Raw genomic sequence first — 21,956 nt, 5'->3', positions numbered from 1 at the left:
TCAGCAAAAAGCGATGCTGTATTCTCGGTGCATCACATCAGAAGGCATGCGATGTTGCCGTGTCCCATCACTGGTGGTGCTGATCATGCTTTGACACGGTGGTGGCCACCAGGTTCTTTCACTGTAGTCGCTACTTTCCCCTTGGTAATTAATAACTATTTTTTTTGGAAAAATATTTTGAGACTATGTGCTTTATGTACTTTTCCTCACAAACTTTATCCCACTGGTTTTAACATCCACCAATGGTGACTGCGCAGGTCAGTTGTCACCGTAGTGATTGCGAAATAGTGAATTTATAATTTTGTCATTCTGCATTTCATTGTTGGCAAACTGTTCTGGTAGTTTTTCCTTTTCCCTCGTTAATTTATTCATATCAATACATACCAAGTAAACAGTATGTAAATACATACTCCTAACACCTGCGACCACTTAGGTGAAAAGTGCGTGGAGTCTGCAGCCTACCCTCAAATGTTTCAACAAAGTAACACACACGCACACTCAAGAGCATAACTCAAAGGTGAAATAAATGTTAACAGTTCTTCAGTTGAGGTGAACAGTGTATGGGAGACCATTGTACTACTCTATGACTTATTTGTAAAAAAATCAAAAGTCAGCCTACAGGTGTGATTTACCAGTATTTGAATATACTCAAATTTTATTTCCATTGTCTATAGAAACTGAAACACTAGCATCTGTGCAACAGCCCTCTGAGGCAGAGGGAGCACACCATACACAAATCTTACACATGGAATAACAGCATCATGTTTGACAAGACTGTCTGTAACCCAGGAAACCAAGCCAGACAAAGCATCCAACTCAAGATGAATGATTCCAATTTTAGGACATGAGTGAACTTATCACTTAGGGAACATTATAAATAATAATAAAATGTTATACAGACTTATGAAAGTTCAGAATTTGTCCCAAAGAGTATATATAGACAGGTTCACAATACAGAAACCTATAAATTACAGCACTCTGAGGTTTCAGCAAAGCATACATTATAGATACATTTGCCATATAGTGCAATTTTATTGTGTAAAACATGAATAATAGTGCACTTAATTCCAAGAGTCACATTCAAATATATCAAGAGTACAATTCAAATACCCGCTATTGAAGAAATACATATTCTTTTTATAACTAAGTTGTGCAAGTACAACATTTTTAGTGTTGATGATGATAGAGCTATAAGTATTCTAAACAACACAACTCAGGGTGTATCTGTGTGGAATAAGCCACCTCTCCAAGACAGGTGCATTTTCAGAGGGAAACAGAAGTGCTGGGCAGACACACAAACACAGGCAGTGTTGCACAGCTTGTTTTTATTACAAATCACAAACACAGTTCTCTGTTAGTCACAGACGGTTAGACGGTGGATCTAAAAGGCAGCAAGCTCTCATCGGGGGTTATTTATCAGGACAGAGTAGTGTCTACGGTCAGCCTCACCGCCCCACCACCTTTCTCTAAGTTAAGCACAAACTAGAGTTTCCGCAGTGGTGTTCAAAATCAGGACACTGGGTTTCTCAGAGGGAATTTAGGTAACAAGTCCAGATTTTCTAAAGCCTGGTCAGAGTTTCAGAGGGTCTCCCCTGGGCTATTGGTTTAAAAGAAGAAGATGCTGTGGACACTAGATTATAAAGACTGAGTGAAGGTAAAAGCAGTTTTACTTAGTAAAACAAAAGTCAGAAAACTGAAAATGTAGGAAAATCAGCATTTCATGTCACCTGAGAATAAATAATAATGTGAAATCAGTCTTTTAATGTTTTTCTGTCAAGATGATGACATACGTAAAAATACTACCTGGTAATAACCGGCAGCCAGCACTGGGAGGAGGGGAGAGCTGACATGCTGGAGGAGGAGGGGAACCACTATCTGGAGGTACAACATGCACTGGTGTCAAGACATGCTGAATTGCTTCATTCTCCGGTACATCAAAGCTGCCAGAACAGAGGATCGACTATTCCAAAAATTGCTCGTTTTTGGACTAAGAAATAACTTTCTGATAAAGAGTGCTCAAAATACCTTCGTATGCTTTTCATTCATTAGATCTGGATATGGATAAATACCAAAACTTTTGCCTCAGGTTAAGGTCTTACAAGAAATGAACCCGATAACCCAGTTAAGACTGACAATTAAAATAGTTAATTCTGAAACCAGATTAACTACAGGAGTTACATCTTTAAGCAGAATTTTTTCAAATGCAGCGGAGTGTCCCTATTTTTCACTTCAAGAAGACAACCACTAGCAAAATCTTTTGTTATATTGGTGTGTTAATTTAACATAAATATTGTATTAACTGAATCAGAGATTAAAACCTCACTAAATTTCATCCTTTAAAATGAAAAGCAAGGACACACGTCACCGCTCTAAATCAGGTTTGAGAGCTCAAAGAAAAGCCTCTGAATTCCCCATATGGGGTCTGAAATGACTGTCTACTGTCTTCCAAAGTTTCCCCCCAAATCACTTTAAAATCTTGCTTCAGTCTGAATTTTTCTTAGAAGTAAACACATCTATAGGTTGTTTAAACCTGTTAGGTTTTACAATTTATGCTTGTTTTCTTCCCATTAAATAAAATCAAAATGAAAAATTTTGACCAACCAATTAATTACCAAAAAGTCCTACCACTGAAGGTTTCAGCATTTTTATACTGCCAGCCATTTTCTTCTGATCAAAAAAAAAAATCATTAATCTAAATCTGAAGACCTTTGTACTGCAGATAGAGGATTATAGCAATCCTTTGTATTGTTAAGATATTCTTTGTGGGGAGTACTTTTTGGTTCCTAAAAATGTAAACCAACTGCCTTCACTATAAATGAATACAGAAGATGCCTAATATACAAGAACTTGAATGTGTCTTCCTTGATTATTATTGACTCCTATGAGGCAATCTGCTTGCTCATTAATTCTGCCACTATTCTCTTTAAAGCCACATTTATCAAAGATAACTGTCCAAAATTCATGTTTAACAAGTATTGTCTTATGAGTTTATCCATTGTATGTATTTTCATCCAACAGATGGGTAACTTAGTAATATTACTAAAAACACTCTTCAAGCTACATTGATAATGCACATGTTTTTGACAGAGTTCTCAAGTTTGGGGAAACTTTAATATTTACATTATTAGATGACCCTTTTGAAAGTGCATTGATACTGAAGTTTGTTTTTATAGCTAAAATCAGAACTGAGGTTTAGACGTCCTCTGATTGTAAATTAATACTAAAATGAAACTCATCCAAACAACTTAAGACTCCTGTCTCAATAAAAGAAACAAAAAGAAACGGAAACATCACACTGTTGCACTCCGACTTGCACGTCAAATGCACATCAGGAAGACGGGTGTAAACTGGTGGCGTACAACTTCTCCATGACCAAACCCAGTCGAAACTCCTTCCTATGTTGAAACCCACAGAAGCCCTATGGCCAGGAAATATCACTAGTTGGGGTCACTTTTACAGAATTACTAAAAAACCCTCTAGATGTCTAGATGGTTTTCCATATGGGTCCATTAACAGAGAAGGAAAAGGGTGCCTTCTTCATATCTAGTCTTGAGACAAAATTAGAAGAAAACAAAAAAGGTCAGCTGCCTGAACAAAGCAGCAAGCAATTTTGTAAAAAAGCGAGGGTGTTTCCCCTTTTAAAAAATATAGACATTTCACATAACACAGATACATATACATATCAAGTTAGTGTATCTCCTCTGCTCCCTGCCTTAGCCTTTTGGGGAGGGCTTTAGTGCCCTGAGATTTATACCTAGAGCCAAGAAAAAAAGGTGAGAATAAAACTGAGCTCACAGGAGAAGGCAGAAAAGTTTACCAAAAGAAAAGTTCTGACTACAAATTGTCATTCAGCCTTTTGCTAGAAGTCTGAGGAAACAGAAAAAAGATAAAGCACAGGCAACTGGAGATAGGAAGAATTTGTCACTTTCTAAGGCTTCTGAATGTGGCCAGAGATTCTGATAGAGTCAGTTTTTAAAAATTACATTTTTAGGTCAATACATAGCTCTAAAGCAGTGTTTAGTTTTGGTATTTTACACTGAAATGGTTATATACAGATGGAGTAGAAATAGTATTAATGATTACTTTTCAACTATCCTTTTAAAGGATAACTAGAATTGATAGTATTTGTTAAAATGAGCAACTCCACAAAACAGAAATGTCCATGGAAAACACTGAACTGCGAGCCTTTCGAGTTGCAGGCATGAACTGGCACAGCATAAACACAGTCATCGCTGTGTCTCCACCACTGAACCATTTCAGATCTGAAGTCTAACACACAGCTGCGTCAGGTTCCTAAACGTTCGCCTCCACTTGAACTACATTTGCCTCACATGTAATGGTCAAGATAAATTTTCAAAAGGCTTAAATAACCATGAAAGCTGTAACCTTAGTATTAGTAAACTCTTAGAATACTTAAAATAAAACAAAACACAATAAAATATACACATATGTACATAAACCAGTGCAATAAGAACTTCAGACAAGGGCAGTGCATCTCTGGTTTAAGGAAACCATATATGTAGCTTAATCAGAACAAATTGACATTTATTATAAATGATGGTTTAATGTTATATCCAGCATATGATAAAACCTGAAAAACCAATTCAATAGTAACAATACCATATCAGTAACAAATTCCTACTTTATCTCTTTATTGCACATACTTTTAGTGCCTGTTAAATTTACTTGTTAATATAAATATCAGAGGACTTTACCTGTCGCCCTTGTAAAAATAATTTATCTTGAATAAATATTCAGAATTTCTTTCTTGACAAACCAGAATGAGACAGAATTCAGCTTTGTTAGTCCAAAACTATTTTAAAGAGAATGACAAAAGTATTGGGAATGACACGTTAAACATAAATTGGTTTATCCATTTCAGTTTTGAAAAATATTTCTATATTCAAAGTGTTTAAACAGCTGGACTTTTTTGAAACTAACATATTCCTTAAAGAGATTAATCATATCCTTGACTGGTCTGAAGCACTGTCTGGAAAGTGGACGCAAAGGAAAACCTATGATGAAATGGCATATAACACAAATGACATTACATAGTCACCTGATTCACACAAAGTAAATAAAATGACTAGCACCTCCTTCCTGCTCTTTAAGTAAAAAGGCCTAAGAGTCCACATGAAACATGAGTAATTATAATAAGTTTTGTTCATAAAGTATTGAGAAATCCGTTAAATTAGAGGGTTCTCACATCTAAAGCCTTAAGTTCAAGGCTACTGTGTAAAACTGAGCTGAAGGGCAAAAGGAGAGAGAGGAGGGACACAAGGACGGGAAGTTCCTTATGCAGCATGTGGGGACGTCTTTCAGGGACTCTCCTGCACCCCATCCTCAGTCTCCAGTTCTGCCAACTGCCTCCTAAGGATATTTACTTTTGCTTGTAATTTCTTATTATATTCAATAATGTTAACCATTTCTTCATACGCTTCATCCAAATACTTGGAGGATCTGTTCCAGCGCAGGAAAATACCTGTTGATCCGGGAAAGGAAAACAAAAGAGAGAAAGATACATACAATGGATTAACATTAAAGTTGTGGATAATATATAATTCCACATATTATTTTTTTTCACAATTCACTTTTTAAAAAGATTTTATTTCTTTTTAGAGAGAGGGGAAGGGAGGGAGAAAGGGAGGGAGAAAAACATCAATGATGTGCTAGGGAAACATGGATAGATTGCCTCTCCCACACTCCCAACTGGGGAGCTGGCCCATAACCAAGGCATGTACCCTGATTAGGAATCAAACCAGGAAACTTTTGGTTCACAGGCTGGCACTCAATCCACTGAGCCACACCAGCCAGGGCACAGTTCACATCTGTGTTTTATTATACTCTAAAATATGTAGGAATCTTGAGGTATTGAAAGAGTACAATTAAATACAAGAAGTCATGATTTAAGAAGTCATGCCCTGGCTGGCATAGCTCAGTGGATTGAGTGTGGGCTGCGAACCAAAGTGTTGCAGGTTCCATTCCCAGTCAGGGTACATGCCTGGGTTGCAGGCCATGACCCCCAGCAACTGTACATTGATGTCTCTCTCTCTCTCTACCTCCCTCCCTTCCCTCTCTAAAAATAAATAAAATCTTAAAAAAAAAGAAGTCATGATTTTTATGTACATACTTGCTCATTAATTCTTCACCCCCTGAAAAATTATGAAATGGACCAAAATAATGTTCTCTAATATATTTAGGAAAACAAGCTGACAATTTATAATGGCAAAAACTTTCCAGTTTCACAACAGAAATCTTTTTTCCACAATTACAGAACTTTATTCAGACCTATAAGACCTCCCACATGTGTGAAATCACTTTTATTGAAAACATGAGTTCCAGTAAAAATAAGCCATACAACTTTATTATCTAAAAAAGCCTTCACTTCAGAGCTCTCTCTCCCTGTGACTTAAGAGGCAGTCTTTAAATTATGCAGGCAATTGCTTCTTTACCCAATAAAAATTATTATTTTATTACGGACTAAAAGGAGACATATTCTCCTCTACATAGACCTATGTTAACTCTGTCATCCCAACACACTGGCTTAAAGATATTCAGGTGAGGAGGTACAAAAACTCCCCAGTCTTTCATCGTGTCAGTATCCGGCCAGTTCACAAAGACTTTATGATTCATTAAAATACATTCCATGGACCAAACTGCCATGGGCCCTAAAGAGTCTTTCTATGTATGTCCAAATGTTACTCTCAATCAGAAAGGGAAAACAGAAACACAGCTTAAAGATCAAGTGACCTGTGCTGATTTTTCTATTATATAAGCCTGTTTTTAAAATCCTGTTCTTCAATATGGGAATTACTTAGCAGTTAACTATGATGTAAATATAAGCAGCAGAGAGAGATTTTAAGGCTAAAAAGTAGTCTCATTATACTCCATTTACTGACCATGAGAAGACTTTACCTAACATATAATTTCTTCTAGGTCTAAGTTGAGGGAACGATGAACACGTATAGAAACTGTTCTTAATAGAGTGGTAGGAATCCATTCACATAAAAACAAAATTTCCTCCTATCACTTAATGATGTTTGGTAAAAACTAGTTAAATCATCCTTTGGGTCATTCACCTCCCAAATCTGGCTTTTCTCCCCAGTAAGTTGGTTTCTCATTTCAGTTATTAAGCACAACAGTGGCTTTTACGTCAATGATCCCACAAGTCTTAAACAAGAAGTATAGCTGAAATCTCTCATTTAACAGATTGCTTATTCTGCACCTGTGATTGTCTACAACCATCAGGAGAGGAAGCAAAGAGAAGCCAAAAGTTCCCAAAGCACTAACGCTCAGACTCAGAGCTCCTCGAGACTGTCTGAGGCCACTTTCCCACAATTCTGACAAGGGGTCACCTCGACAGACAAGTTAGAAGCACAAGCTGAGAGGAAGGAAGCAGCTACTGACAGATGTGCCAGAGGAACAGATGTGAGAGCGAGCCCTGGCTGGCGTAGCTCAGTGGATTGAGCACGGGCTGGGAACCAAAGTGTCCCAGGTTTGATTCCCAGCCAGGGTACATTCCTGGGTTGCAGGCCAGAACCCCCAACAACCACACATTGATGTTTCTCTCTTTCTCTCTCTCCCCCCCCTTCCCTTTCTAAAAATAAATAAATAAAATCTTTAAGATGTGAGAGCGGACATCTAGAGAAGTGACAGAACACACTTGATCTCAAGCCGGGAAAAGCAGAGCAAGCTGAGACTCTCTTCCACGTAAAGGGCAAATAGCTCTCCACCCATGACTTGTCCTGGAGGGCACACCACACTGGGGCCAGGCATGATAGCTGACACCAATGGCAATGCAGTCCAAGCTACCAAACAGCTACCATCCCCGGGTAAGCCTTCTGCCGTTTGCTACAGAGATGAATGAAGATGAACTTACTGCCTTCAAAATGATGAAAGAGAAATTAAATGGTATTTTTTCAGTCTTTTTTAATGAATGGCTAATAAATTTTAGATAGATTTTAGCTATTTAGAAAAACAGGCTTTGGTATTTAAAGAAATAAGCTTCAGGAGTCTGAAAAATTAATGTAAGTAAAACACCTTCAAATAGATTTCAAAACTAAGCATGGACTATTGTTCCCCAATGAACAATGGGATGTGTGCATTACTGCGTTGGTGGATGGCATCTGTGCACATCTGTAGACCCTAACTAGAACAGCTGCCTCATGAACCCTTCAGGAGCTGTTAGCACAAGAGTCTGTCCTAATGACTGCCTAATAAAGGAAACAGGAACCGTCTTCTAGGAGCTTATGACCTATTCCTGTCCTACTATCTACCAGCTTTCTTACAGAAAGTAACGTACTTTCCCTCACTCCCGTTAGGATGGCCACTACCAAAGTGGGGGGGGGGAACCCAACAAGAAATAACAACTCTTGGCAAGGATGTGAAGAAATCAGAACTCTTGTGCACCGTTGGTGGGACTGTAAAAAGGTACAACCATTACAGAATACAGTGTGAGGGTTCCTCAAAAAATACTGAGAAAGAAATGATTACACACACATCTGAGAGTGAGGCCCACCTTGCCATCTTCAAGTACCAACAAGAGCATGTACTCAGAGGCAGCTGACAGAGATGTTGGCTGAGGATAAAGAGTTTGTAAGGGATGCACAGCTCACCTTCCCAGAGCTGAAGACTCTGTGGAGCCACCGAAGGCCAGATGACAAGATTGTTGGCTTCAAAGAGAGGATTGGTGAATTTACTCAGTTCACTGGGCCGATTGACCCAAGACCACAGAGACATCGTTTTCTGCTGTAGCTTCAACTTACATCTGATCAAAGGAAAAAAATTACCTTTAGAGCAGTTCATTTATGACAGTTTCTATCAAATGTTCCTTCTAATAGGATACTTCTCTCTGTATGTCAGAAGGCAGAACACAAGGCTTTTATTAGCAGAATAAAATGTAAAACAAAAATATGTCAGAAAATTCAGCCTTATAATTGTCGATAACAACAAAAAGAAGACTGCTTTACAACAAGAAGGAAATACCAGAATCTGGTCATGTCAGGTTCAGTGTTAAACATTAAGCCATATAGAAAGGCCTTTTCACATCTGAGATTGTATTTTAATTTAAAAGAATTAAATAGATTAAAAACAAGTATGTATCTTGATATAAATAAAGATTTAATCTATGTTCATATTCAATGAACAGTCTTCATAATAATCCTGAAATTCTGTAACACTGAATTTCTATCATGGAATAAACTATTAGGGATGGAAAGTAAACTGGCACATTTTAGAAAAAAATAAACTTTTAACAAGAATTGAAAGATAATTTATGGTAAACCTTACATTAACCAAAAATATAATATGCTAAATTTTCACAGGATTCTGTTCAAGCTGAAGTTTTACCATAAAATTAGTTTTGTCTCTGAAACTACTTTTACTTATAAGCTTCATGAAAGTTAACTATGTGAATATTATTATGCCAATAATAAAGAAAATCCACATAATCACAGAACCCATGTGGCACTAGCATTTAATTGCTAGGATAGCAAGTTCCACACTGTGTCCTGAGGAACCAGGCATGGTGAGGACGGGAAACCACTGCACCACTGCTCCGTCCAGCCCCCTGCCCCCAAGCCCATGGCGAGCCAATCCCTGAACTTTTTCAGCTTGAGCCCGCCCCACACAACTTCAGAATCCTTCCCAATCAGCACTATTGGTAGGCTCTACCAAATGGCAATCAGAATGTGAGATAAAATCTATTTGTAATCCCTTTGTTGAATGTAGTTCTCAGGCATATTAACAAGTACAACACCAAAAAGAGTCCACAGTCAAGTATATTATTTAGATACCAAGTTAAATATAGACACGTTGCTTTAACAGACAAAGGCTGGAGCAGGAGGAGGAAGACCTGCGCTGTAGCCCTACTTTTGGCGACCAGCTGGCTGTGGCCCTGGACTAGTCATTTAACTTATCTGCATATTGCCCTCCCAACTCTATAACACTGAATGGAGGGGTACAGTTAGGCTACATGTTAAGGCTTCTTGCAGAGGTAAGACACGATGATCCTATGTAAGGAAACTGTAATTTAACATGGTTGCCCAGTTTACTCAAATTTTTTAATTGGTACATGGACTAATTTTAATCTAACAAAACAAAGTCTTAGGATATGCTCTCACTTAGCATGTCATAGACTCAAAATAAGCATACACTTCATGTGATTTATACTAAATGTAATCTCCACCATCTTCTAAGCAGCATTAATGTGGAACCAAACCCTGGTCTCTTGTAGGAAGTGGCCAAAAAACTTACATTGAAATGGCCACTATGGGAGCAGTGTTACCCACCTTTCGCTTTCATTGTTGCCCAGAAATGTTCCAAATTGTGAGGCATAAGCGTGCTCAAAGAGCATGATGAGGAAATTCTCATTAAATTCAAAAGAACAAGGGAACTGACGAAGTATCTGCCACACACAATCCAAGAAGAGAAGAAATACAGGTGACTCCCACTTCTGCTTACTATTACAATAGGCTGACTGTGCGCAGCGCTGTTGAAACGGGTGACCAGCCTACGAGAAAAGATGAAAATGTGGCAGTCATTTCCTAATGAGATCCCACATTCTATGAACAATATTTCACGTAGGTGCAGTGAAACTTTTATCAGATGGAACATTGTGTAATTTTGGTAACTGCTGTTTAGAATAATGATTTCTTGGTTTAGAGTAATTTCCAAATACTTCACAACGTTGTACAGTAAAGACACAGCCATAAGAATCACAAGTGTCCTTAGAATGGCAAATGGAAGAATAATGAACTTCAGTGATGATAAACATTTTTCTAGGTCTGCATTAATCTGGAGCAAAGTCAAAGAACATAAGCTCTTCAGGTACAAAATGAAGGATGGCTCTCACCTTCTACCTATCCAAAGCATTGTAGACTACTGTAAGCTACATGAGCCTCACCACTAAATGGAGATAAACAGGGGCTGTAACAGACAAACTTTGTAAGGGCACTCCTGATGCTGTCTTTAGTTGCATGTGGGAAAGGAGTTACCTTCAATCTTTATGAATACCCTTTTATTAGAGAAAAAGTGCTCCATAGTTTCCCTCTTCTCCACAAGAGAACCCGGAAGAGCCTGCCATCTACTGACCAAAGGAAATGTAGGAATCATTCGGCTCTGGCCCACTCAGAACCTGAGTACTGACCTTATCCCAAATCATACCGTTTTAGGTATTTCACAGACCTGCTTTACCTTTGGGTCCATCTGCGTGACAAAGATAATGCCATGATCATTTTTCAGGGGCTAATGAGATTTTGATGCAATTAAAATGATAACATATAAGTACATCATACTCGTTTGTTCTATGTTATAAAAACATGGCTAAATAGACTTCCACCATGATTTAGGATGGTCTGACTTAACAAGAGGAAGGTCAGCAGTCAGGCAGGGTAGACACGGTACACGCAGCATTAACACACAATAAATCCAAATGTAACTAGGAGGGCCAGAAATTATTTTCTTCAGAGATACTTTCATTTTCAAAATATATCTAAACATTTATTTTTTAACAACTGTTCATAAATTACACAGTATATGCATTCACAAATTAATCTTTCACATGGGGGATTTCAGTCTATGTTATGAGATCCTTCTTTTGGGGTTGTCATGCAGCCTTAAGTGGCCACAGTGCTGTGTCCTAAGGGCAAACAGATGAATTGGCCAAGGTACCCTGACTTCAAAGAACTCACTTTATTTTGGTCTAGTTCAGGAAATAAGGCACAAAGAGAGTGGACCAATTCTATCTGTGAAGGAGGTTAAGGCTCCCAAGGCTTCAGGAAGGTGAAGACATTTAACTGTATTTTAAAGGATGAGGAGAATTTCACTAGGCTGGGGAAGAAGACAGGATGGAGCTAGACTACAGCAAAAGGTGAACATCAAAAAGCACACGCCTTGTAATTACAGATCCCTACTCCTCCTTCCCCCGTGTTTATGCCTCTTATCTCTAACAAGACTAAGCTCTGGAAGACACACTATGTTTTACATTCTCTGCATTTCCCCTGTGGGTAACAAAGTACAACTAATAAGAGTTTAAGGGAACGAAATGCTAAATGAGCAACATAAGCAAAGATACATACAGAAATTGATAGGCAGTAAATATTACAACCATTTATTGAGAGGAAGATAAACTCACTGTCCCCTAGAAAATGAATGAACATACAATTTAAACATTTTAATTAATCAAAATTTCATACATTATATCAGCTTCCACAAACCAAGATCACAGCATCAACGATTAACAGCTCCTCTGCACTACAAAATAGCTTTTCTCACCTGCAGCCACTCTCTTTCTATCAGGGCCTCAAAACCACGGATGGTCCTGCTCCTTGGTTCCAAGATGATCTGGGCCAGGGAGGTAACCTGGAGTGTGGAATCAGTTCCTTCTGTTCCATGAATCAGTATGGATGCTCCTTCCCTGATGGGGTAATTCACAGTACAAATGGGATACTCTCAACATGGTCTACTGAATCTGCTAATACTAAACATTCATTGGTACAAAGTCTTATGTATTCTGCTCTGCCCTATCGAGTTTAGAGTCTAAATAAGGCATATTGAAAAGAGCTTCCTTTGGAAACTTTTAGCTAAAATTTTTCTCCCTTTACAAAAACAAAAAGTGGTCTTTAATACACACAGTAGGCACTTACCTTTTCTGCTTTAATAGTTGATTAAAAGGCTTTCTTCAAAATAGATAAAGAACTAATAATGACTCAATACCAGGAAGACAAACAATCCAATTTAAGAATGGGCAAAGTGCCCTGGCTGGTGTGCTCAGTGGATTGAGCGCTGGCCTGAGAATCAAAGGGTTGCTGGTTCAATTCCCAGTCAGGGCACATGCCTGGGTTGCAGGCCAGGTCCCTGGTTGGGGATGTGTGAGAGGCAACTGGTCGATGTAGCTCTCACACATTGATGTTTCTCTCCCTCTCTTTCTCTCTCCCTTTCCATCTCTCTAAAAATAAATAAATAAAATCTTTTTTAAAAAATGGGCAAACGACCTGAATAGACATACAGATGGACATACAGGTGGCCCATAGACATATGAAAAAATGCACAACATCACTAGCCATCAGAGATATGAAAAATAAAAAACCGCAGTGAAATATCACCTCACACTTGTCTGAATGGCTATCATTAATAAATCAACAAACAACAAGTGCTGGTGAGGACGTGGAGAAATGGGAACCCTAGTGTACTGTTGGTGGGAATGCACAATGGTACAGCCACTGTAAAAGTATGAAATTTCTCCAAAAATCTAAAAATGGAACTGCCTTTGACCCAGCCATTCAATTGCTGAGAATATACCCTAAGAATCCTGAGACACCAATTCAAAAGAACTTATGCACACCAATGTTCATAGCAGCGTTATTTACAATAGCCAAGTGCTGGAAACAGCCTAAGTGCCCATCAGTACATGAATGGATTAAAAAACTGTGGTACATTTACACAATGGACGACTACGTAGCATAAAGGAAGAAGGAATTCCTACCCTTTGGGACAGCATGGATGGAACTGGAGAGTATTATGTCAAGTGAAATAAGTCAGGCAGTGAAAGACAAATGACATATGATCTCACTTATAAGAGGAATCGAATGAACAAAATAAAATAACAAGCATAACAAAACCAGAGACACAGAAACATGGAATAGACTGACAGCTGCCAGAGGGGGGAGCGGGGAATAGTGGAAAGAAGGGGAAGGGAGTAGCCAAAGAACATGTTCAATGAATGACCTGTGGACATGGACAACAGTGTGGGGACTGACTGCGGGAGTGGGGGGTGGGCTGGGCAGAGCAGGACAAAGGGGGAAAAATGAGACAACTAATAGAATAAATAGAATAAAATAAACAAGAGAATAAATAAACAATAGAATAAACAAGAATAAAAAAAAGAGAGAGAGAGAGAGGGAAAAAAAAAAGGAAACCAAGAAGTCAAGTCTCTAATTGCAGCTTTGCTAAAGCCAAACAGAGATCCAAACTTTTTGTGGTTTATAAGTGACAAAAATAGCACATTACCCTCTTGGATTTTTTAAAAAGGCTTTTCTCATCAAACCTAGAAACAAACACTTAAAATTATTTTTCTGTATCTCTCTGACCTCGATTCTACCTTTCACCATCAGCTAGCTGACTGTAAGAACGGCTTCAAAACTGGAATGGATCTGGGAAACAAGTCTTGAACCATACTTTGAGAAACATGAAACAAGAAGAAAAAAATTTAAAAAACATTAAAAAAAATCAATCTAGAAAGTCAGTGGCAATGATACAATGACACTTGGGAGGTGTCTGGGACTCCATTATTCTACAGAGAATGGGAGGGAGCACAAAAACTTGAGCTGCACAGCTCCCCTGTTCCCCACCTCCTGCCACCTCTTATGTTCAAATGACAGTGAAGAAAACTTTGGAAAAACAAAAGAAAATAAGCTCACCACTTTTTCATAGAAGTTTCATGTTTGGTTATTACTGTTAATTATCTTCCTATGTACATATATACTTTACATAGCTATTAACACAAGGTAATTTCTTATTATTCCCACTTTTATTATACATACCTTCTCATTTTCCTATGCCATCTTTAGAAGTATTGTATTTATGGTTATTAAATATTCTGTTAAGTGATTATCTACAATTTACTTAGTCCTATGGTTGAACATTAAGGTTATTGCCAATTTTTGTGACACTGTTCATGATGTACTTAGCTTTTTGTCTGTTACTGAATTGTTTGAGCTCTTAATTTAAAAATAAGACTCCGTGGTGTTAACTTATGGTTATGTTAACAACCTCATTCTTAGCATGAAATCTAATGAGTAGGCTGGAAAGGGCGTGAGCAAATAGGTTAAGGCTTCTGATATATACTGAATACATATCTTAGTTATCTGTGTTATATTCTAAATTTAATTCAATTATTTAAGGTTGATTTTTACATTTTTAGCAACTAATTATAAGGGCAGATTTTTATGGAGGTATAAGTAACAAGCTAATATATATATATATGTGTGTGTGTGTGTGTGTATATATGTATGTATATATATGTATATGTATATATCAAAAGGGAAACCAAATATTGGAAAATCACCAAAACCTTCAACTCTCCAAAGAATGTGAAAGCTCCTGTTTGTTTAAGGTGGCCGGCCCAAACCACACAAGGGTGGAGGTAACAAATACGTTCTGCACGTAGGGTTGCCTAGACCTGCGGCTGAAGACTCGGACAACATGGTGATAAGTGTCTATCACCATTCATGTTTCATGAGAAAGCAGGAGACTCTGTACTTACCATGTAAGGGGAAATCTTTTAAACTTAGGTTAAAAAAGAAACAAAATCCTTAATATTATTATCTCATCATTCTGTATTATTCATTTCTTTGCCATATAATGTTAGTCTTTAACTCCCATATTTTATTAGATAAATGAGCTTCATCTAAAATAAAGAATAGTGACGGCCTGGGAATCCTGACATCTTGGTTCTGCCACTGACCTAACCCATGATTTCTCACTACCCATTAAAAATTACATATGTAGTTCCCTAATTTGGAGGCATCAATAAAACAAATCAAATTCTCAAAGAAAAGTGGCATCCAACTACATGGTGGCATAGCTTATACCTACCTATTGTTTCAGTGGGAATGAATCCCTTCTTAAAAAGGGCGTGCTGAACGTCCGCAAGAACCTACACCAGTCCTCTGCCTCTGTTCAAGTCTTCTGCCTCAAGGCTCAAGAATTAGCAACTCTCAACTGACCGAATACACTAAAATCACTTCGTATACTTTACATCACCACCATCAGGTTTGCTTAACTTGAGATCCTGTTATGTCAGCACACATCAAATAATTTGTAATAAGGTATCTGGGAGATTAGAAAGGATCATTTTACTGGGCAACAAAATTACATACTTCCATTCACTGATATTTCAAAAGTAGGAAGGCAAGTTTGGCCCTCTGAGAAGATACAAGAAAACTCACAGTTTGAGAAAAGGAAAATTGGTAGATTAGTAATTTAAAGATTGTATAAAAAAGTGGGTTTTTGGTACCTAAAAAACTTGTGTCATCAAAGACATATATGTACATGGTTCACAATTCACTCAACAAACTAATTATCAGTTAAATGCCAAACTCTGCACACACATCTTCAATAAATGAATGCTGTTGACTATCTTACATAGTGATTTATACAATGATCTGAACATAAGATATAGAATAGGCACAAACTTTAACATACGGGCATAACTTGTTTTATTGAGCTTCACTTCATTGCACTCTGCAGATACCGCATTTTTAACAAACTGAAGGTAAGAGCCTCTAACAGCAAAGATTACAGCTTGCTGAAGGCTCTGATGGTTAGCGTTTTTTTTTAGATAAAGTATTTTAAAATTAAGGTATATACTTTTTTTAAAAAGAAAGAATGTTATTACATACTTAACAGACTACAGTATAGGTAAACATAACGTTTAAATGCATTGGGAAATCAAAAAATTCATGTGAAGTGCTTTACTGAGATACTCGTTTTATTGCAGTGGTCTGGAACCGAACCTACGACATCTCTGAGATGTACATTAGTATATTAACACGTATCTGGATAAAAGCAGAGTCCAGTTAGCAGCGTGCGTCCCATTCTGGAACGCTGAAAGGTACTCTACCTGTCAATACACTGAGCTGCTAGACAGGCGGTTGTCAGAATCTCTTTGATGTGAGTCAGCCAGTTTGAAGACTCCAATTTACTGAGCCATCGGTCCATGTTATGTGTTTGGTCATTACAAGCTTCCACAAGTTTGATTAAGCTATCCTGAAGAATGTGGTACCTTTCAAACACAAGGAAAAGAAAAACAAACAAACAAAAAACAATGAAGGAAGAAACCAAACCAAAAACTCAGCCTCCAATACATCCAGGTGCAATAGCTCAAAATAGTATAAAAATATTTGCCTTGCTGTATAAAAACTTGAGGATTAAATACTGAAAGATTAATATTTAAACATGATTGTAAAGATGTTTTAAATGCCAGTAATGCCTAGGAAGCTGTTTCTCATCTGAACAGATTAAACCCTGGTCAAAGAGCTGAACTATTTGCGTGTGGGGACGGCTGGAGCACTGTGTTCTGTGGCAAGTCAGACAGAGCATCGCCGACATCTGCCATCCTCCTCCCGTGGATCCACCTGGTGCTGTCAGTAGGGTGCCCAAAGTCAGCTCAGATCCCACTGTTTTTCTGTTTTGATTTTTTAAAAGATTTTATTTATTTACTTTTAGAAAGAAGGGAAGGGAGAATAAGGGAGAGAAACATCAGTGTGTGAAAGAAACATCAATGGGTTGCCTCTCACACACCCCCACTATTGGGGACCTGGCCTGTAACCCAGGCATGTGCCCTGACTAGGAATCAAACTGGAGACCTTGGGTTTGCAGGCCTGGGCCCAATCCACTAAGCCACACCAGCCAGTGCCAGATCCCATTGTTTTATTAGCTCTGACTTCCACCCACCTACCCAGAAGCACTGAGAAACCAGTAACTGCAAGCATACACAGGAAATGATCTAGGTGGAGGAAACAGGGTGTGAGAATAGGTGGGAATGGGGAAAGTTAAATGTCTAGTCTTTTGACTTAGGAAAATATAGTTATGTGTAGCATATCTGTTTAGGGTTGGTGACCACTGATCTACAAGTAGAGGAACGGATCTTGTGGTGATAAAATTTCAGAGCTGACTTAGAGAAACGGTGCTATTTGACTAAAACTCACCTGTGGGCATCCAAGGTAAGTTTTCTGCTTACAAAACCAAATGATAGGATAGCCAGTCCATTTTGAACTCTAAGTTAATGCATAGACTTGTAATTTATAAACAGCTAAGAGTTTGCTCACTCTAATTAGCTTCAAATAGAGTCCATCACTGTTTCCAAAATCTTTTACCTCTCAATGGACTTATGAATCCGCCTCCACTGGGGATAATGAGCTTCTTGTTCAAAACCGCCTCCTTTGGCTCTAGCTTGCTGAGCTACATTAAGAGATCGGGTATCGATGATGTAGCCGCGCTTTCCTGCCCTGAGGGTGGCATTTATCAGCTTCTCATCTTCTTTGCACCGTCTACCATTTGTGCCAGTCAGTGGCTGACCACTTCGCATAATTACCTAGAATCACACACAGTACAGTTTAAAACTTCATAGTAGCTGTTTTTAAAGTTTTTGAAAACAGAAATGAATTAGCTAGATTAAGAGTATTTCAAAAATAATGGTGTGACACTTTGGAGATGGAGCGATCCTAAAACAAGGACACATTTCTGCATACTGACAAAGTTAATAATTGTAAAACAAAAATAAGCCTTGCACTCTCATATGACTTTTCTTCCCACCATCTCAAAATACTTTTACATAATAAATCATAGTTCCTCTTTAAGATGAGATATTACAATTCATTAGTCAGTGAATAATTATCTAGTTGACCTAGCCCTATAATGAAGAGAATAATAACCTATGTACCAATAACCTATGTACCAATAAACTTTGGCTTCAATTACATAAGCTTAGTGTTGGCCAGAATTATAAAGAAAAAGGCACCAATGGCAATATTTTTTAAAAGTTTATCCATTATTCTTGTTTCAGGAATTGTTGGGAACCACCCTGCCTAGTTTCAGAAGCTACAGCCCCCCATGGCTAAGGCTGAGTAAAAAGACCTTGGGGTCATAAGCCACTAAGGAGACAAAGCTTCTCATCTTCTTTGCACCATATCCTCCTGGCATGGACGCAGCCTCTGCCCCCTTTACATCACCCTGCTTGGCCCCAGGTGGATGACTGGTTAGCCAATGATGGGTAAGATTCCTCAAGGGAGGGACGACCTAAGACAGACATGGTCATGAAGGGGCCATCAGGGAAGGACTTAGGGGACTATAGAAAAAGGGGGTGATGGACCCTCACCCCTTATCTTTGACATAGCCTGAATCCTCATTCTATCTATAAAAAGTCTCTTAATCTCTTGGGGGCATCCCCCCACCTGACTTAAGCCTAAAACAATGCCGGAGGTGGGTGTGACCCTGTGCTAGAAAGGGCAGTTTCCTGGGATGATCAGGCCTAAGAAAGAATGTATAAAATCCTGTGAAACCTGCTTTGCTAAGAATGGCCTCAATTTAAATGATAAGGGTCCAAGCCTAAAATGACTTTGTCCCCCAAAGTTTCATGGACCTTTGGCTATATGACCCTGACTCTGATAAGCCCTCATAGCTCTCTGAATGTTATCTATTATTGATCATTACTGCCTGACAATGATTGATGAGCTTTATGCCCTGTATTCCTATGCAAATTAAACCCAATAAAAGCCCACTGAGGAACAGGCTCAAGGCCCTTCTCCTTTGAGAGATTAGCCACCTTTCCTTCTCAAGCAGATCATGTCTTGGTAGAATTATTCTTATCCATGACAAAAGCTCTGCTGGATAAAGCTCTACCACAGGGAATCATTTTCAATATCTTGAAAGCTGCTTGTTATTAATTATTCTCCAGTGGACCTCTTTCATCCTTTTCAGTATTCTAATTCTTAACCACTTGTTTCCAAATACTACCAACTATACATTTTGAAAGATTTTCTTTTGAAACTTTCCTCAGGAAATCAATAACTATTATACTGATCTCTTCCCTGGTAAATGGCTTAGAGTTATTTTTTTTATAATTTTTTTATTGTATTTCTTTTACATTACCTTTTGTCCCCTTATATCCTCTCCCCGCAGCAATCACCACATTGTTGTCCTTGTCCATGAGTTCTTTTTCCTTTTTGCTCAATCCCCCCACCCCCTCTCTCTCTCCCACTAGCTGTCATCCTACTCTCCACCTATGAGTGTGTCCCCATTTTCCTTGTTAGTTCAGTTTGTTCATTAGATTCCACATATGAGTGAATCATATGGTATTTGTCTTTCTCTGACTGGCTTATTTCACTTAGCATAATGTTCTCCAGGCTTAGAATTATTTCAACTCAATTCCATAGTATATTCTGTGATCTTAACTACCTTGAAATTTAATGTGATCAGCAAAAGTCATGCAGAGGATGACAATAGCTAACTCTCAGATGGCACTTACCATGTAAATGGACTCAGTGCATGAGCATATTTAACATCAATTATTAAAATACTTTACAATGAACTCTAGTTAAAATAGATATACTGGCGAGGAAGGAAACAGGTGACCTGATGCCAAACTAGCAAATTTTTAGAAATCTTTTTATCCTAAATATCCATGTTTGACTTAATACTACGGGGAAAAAATTGAAAGATGGCTATAATTTATCCTCTAATTTACTGTTGGTCTCAAAATGAAGTAGAGTTTATTGATTGAGAGAAAATAAGAGGAGAGAACCGGAGTTTAGAAAATATTTGGGAAGCACCTACACTGCGAGCACTTGCCTATTCAATTCCTGATGCCTGTGTTTACTTAAGTTGTGACTAATGACAAGTGTCACTCTTCTCCTTTTGAAGATAAAAACATCTGCTCAATTTACTTTTCATAGAAAAATTTTTAATGATTTTAATAAAGTATCTTATCATTCTGGTCAGAAAAATGTATTCTCTGCCTGAGTGTTATTTTAAGTGGCACATGAACATTGGTTCCCTTTGTACTGGGTCCTGACGCTGAACCTCTCTGGGCTTTTCCAAGGCTGAGCAGTATCATGGAAAGAATTCAAAGTCACATACTGATCACAGAAAACACTCTGCTCCTGATCCCCTAAAGTTTAAATGAAGAAAGATAGCAGGAGAGACTAACCACTTCGATGGACAGGCACACAGAAAGTGAAACATTTCTAAGAAAAAATCCTCAAACCAAGTCCTTCAGTGGAAAGCAGCAGTACTGTATACTTACCATTCCATTTTTTGTATGGTAATAGCTGAGTACTGGAAAGCGTCCTCCATGGCGAAATGTAGCTACCTTCCGGAGAGCTTCATCATCGATGGATTTGGGCACTATGACAATTGGCGGGTAAGAGGGGCAGACTCCAAATTCCTTATTGACATAGCTTAACCTCCATTCACTGGTCTGAAAAAACACAAAATACTTCAAAGCTAAGCAAGTATCTCAATGTCACAAAATAATCCGAAAAATTTTAAAGGACCCTAGAGATCAACTTTCACATAATAAAGAAGCCATCTCAAGAATTTAATAGAAAGATACCTATCCCATACTTAAAACTTCCAGAGAAAAGGTGCTCCATTCTGCAGAGTCAGCTTCCTTCAATGCTAGGTATCTCCAGTTCCTAGAAAGTTCTTCCTCATATTCAGCAAAATATGTTGCTCTATAACTTCCTCTATTGGTTTTTACCATGATTTCAGTACAGGTTCCTTATTTCGCACGGCATCCCATCAAATGTGTGAAAGAGATTCACACATTTCTCCTATTATCTTCTATTCTCAGTCTTCTATTCTCCAAGTTACATATATTATATACACCCAACTATCAGGGCCAACATCATCTTATCCATCCTTTTCTGGGGACCATTTACTTTGTTAATGGCACTCCTAAAGTACAGCAACACAAAGACTGTAATACTTCACATAATACTGAACCAGAACAGATGAGAGTAGAGGTACCACTTATTTCATATCCCTTGTTTCTTTCTATTATTTAAAAAAGGAGAAAAAGCCATGGCTGGCGTAGCTCAGTGGATTGAGCGTGGGCTGGGAACCAAAGTGTCCCAGGTTCGATTCCCAGCCAGGGTACATTCCTGGGTTGCAGGCCATAACCCCCAGCAACTGCACATTGATGTATCTCTCTCTCTCTCTCTCTCTCTCTCTCTCTCTCTCCCCCTCCCTCCCTCCCTTCCCTCTCTAAAAATAAATAAATAAATAAATAAATAAATAAGGAGAAAAATGTAGAAAGATTGGCAACATCTTTCTTAAAGGAATAATGACATCACTAAGAAAGGTTATACTTAGGAGTTAGTAAAAAAGTATACAATATAAAACTATCAAATGACAACTTATTTCAAACATCAAAAATGAAAACCACTTGAAGACTG

The 21,956-nt window shown here is 38.1% G+C and overlaps 1 protein-coding gene across 1 annotated transcript in view; it reads right to left on the bottom strand.

Moving 5' to 3' along the window:
* Positions 1-1,012: 1,012 nt before the first annotated feature.
* MTMR9 (myotubularin related protein 9) overlaps positions 1,013-21,956 on the bottom strand; it is a 35,616-nt gene continuing 14,672 nt past the window's right edge. Inside the window, exons 4-10 of the mRNA XM_045831329.1 lie at positions 20,804-20,977; positions 17,877-18,094; positions 16,622-16,783; positions 12,274-12,415; positions 10,290-10,510; positions 8,616-8,767; positions 1,013-5,482 (exon numbers count right to left, since the gene is read on the bottom strand). Coding sequence (XP_045687285.1) covers positions 5,319-5,482; positions 8,616-8,767; positions 10,290-10,510; positions 12,274-12,415; positions 16,622-16,783; positions 17,877-18,094; positions 20,804-20,977 — 1,233 coding nt within the window. The 3' untranslated portion in view covers positions 1,013-5,318. The remainder of the gene's footprint in view (positions 5,483-8,615; positions 8,768-10,289; positions 10,511-12,273; positions 12,416-16,621; positions 16,784-17,876; positions 18,095-20,803; positions 20,978-21,956) is intronic.

Source organism: Phyllostomus hastatus, unplaced genomic scaffold (assembly GCF_019186645.2).
Source record: "Phyllostomus hastatus isolate PE091 unplaced genomic scaffold, TTU_PhHast_1.1 phas_contig_159, whole genome shotgun sequence".
NCBI lineage: Eukaryota > Metazoa > Chordata > Mammalia > Chiroptera > Phyllostomidae > Phyllostomus > Phyllostomus hastatus.
Note: the sequence above shows the minus strand (reverse complement) of the source record. Positions and strands in the feature narration are given on the sequence as shown.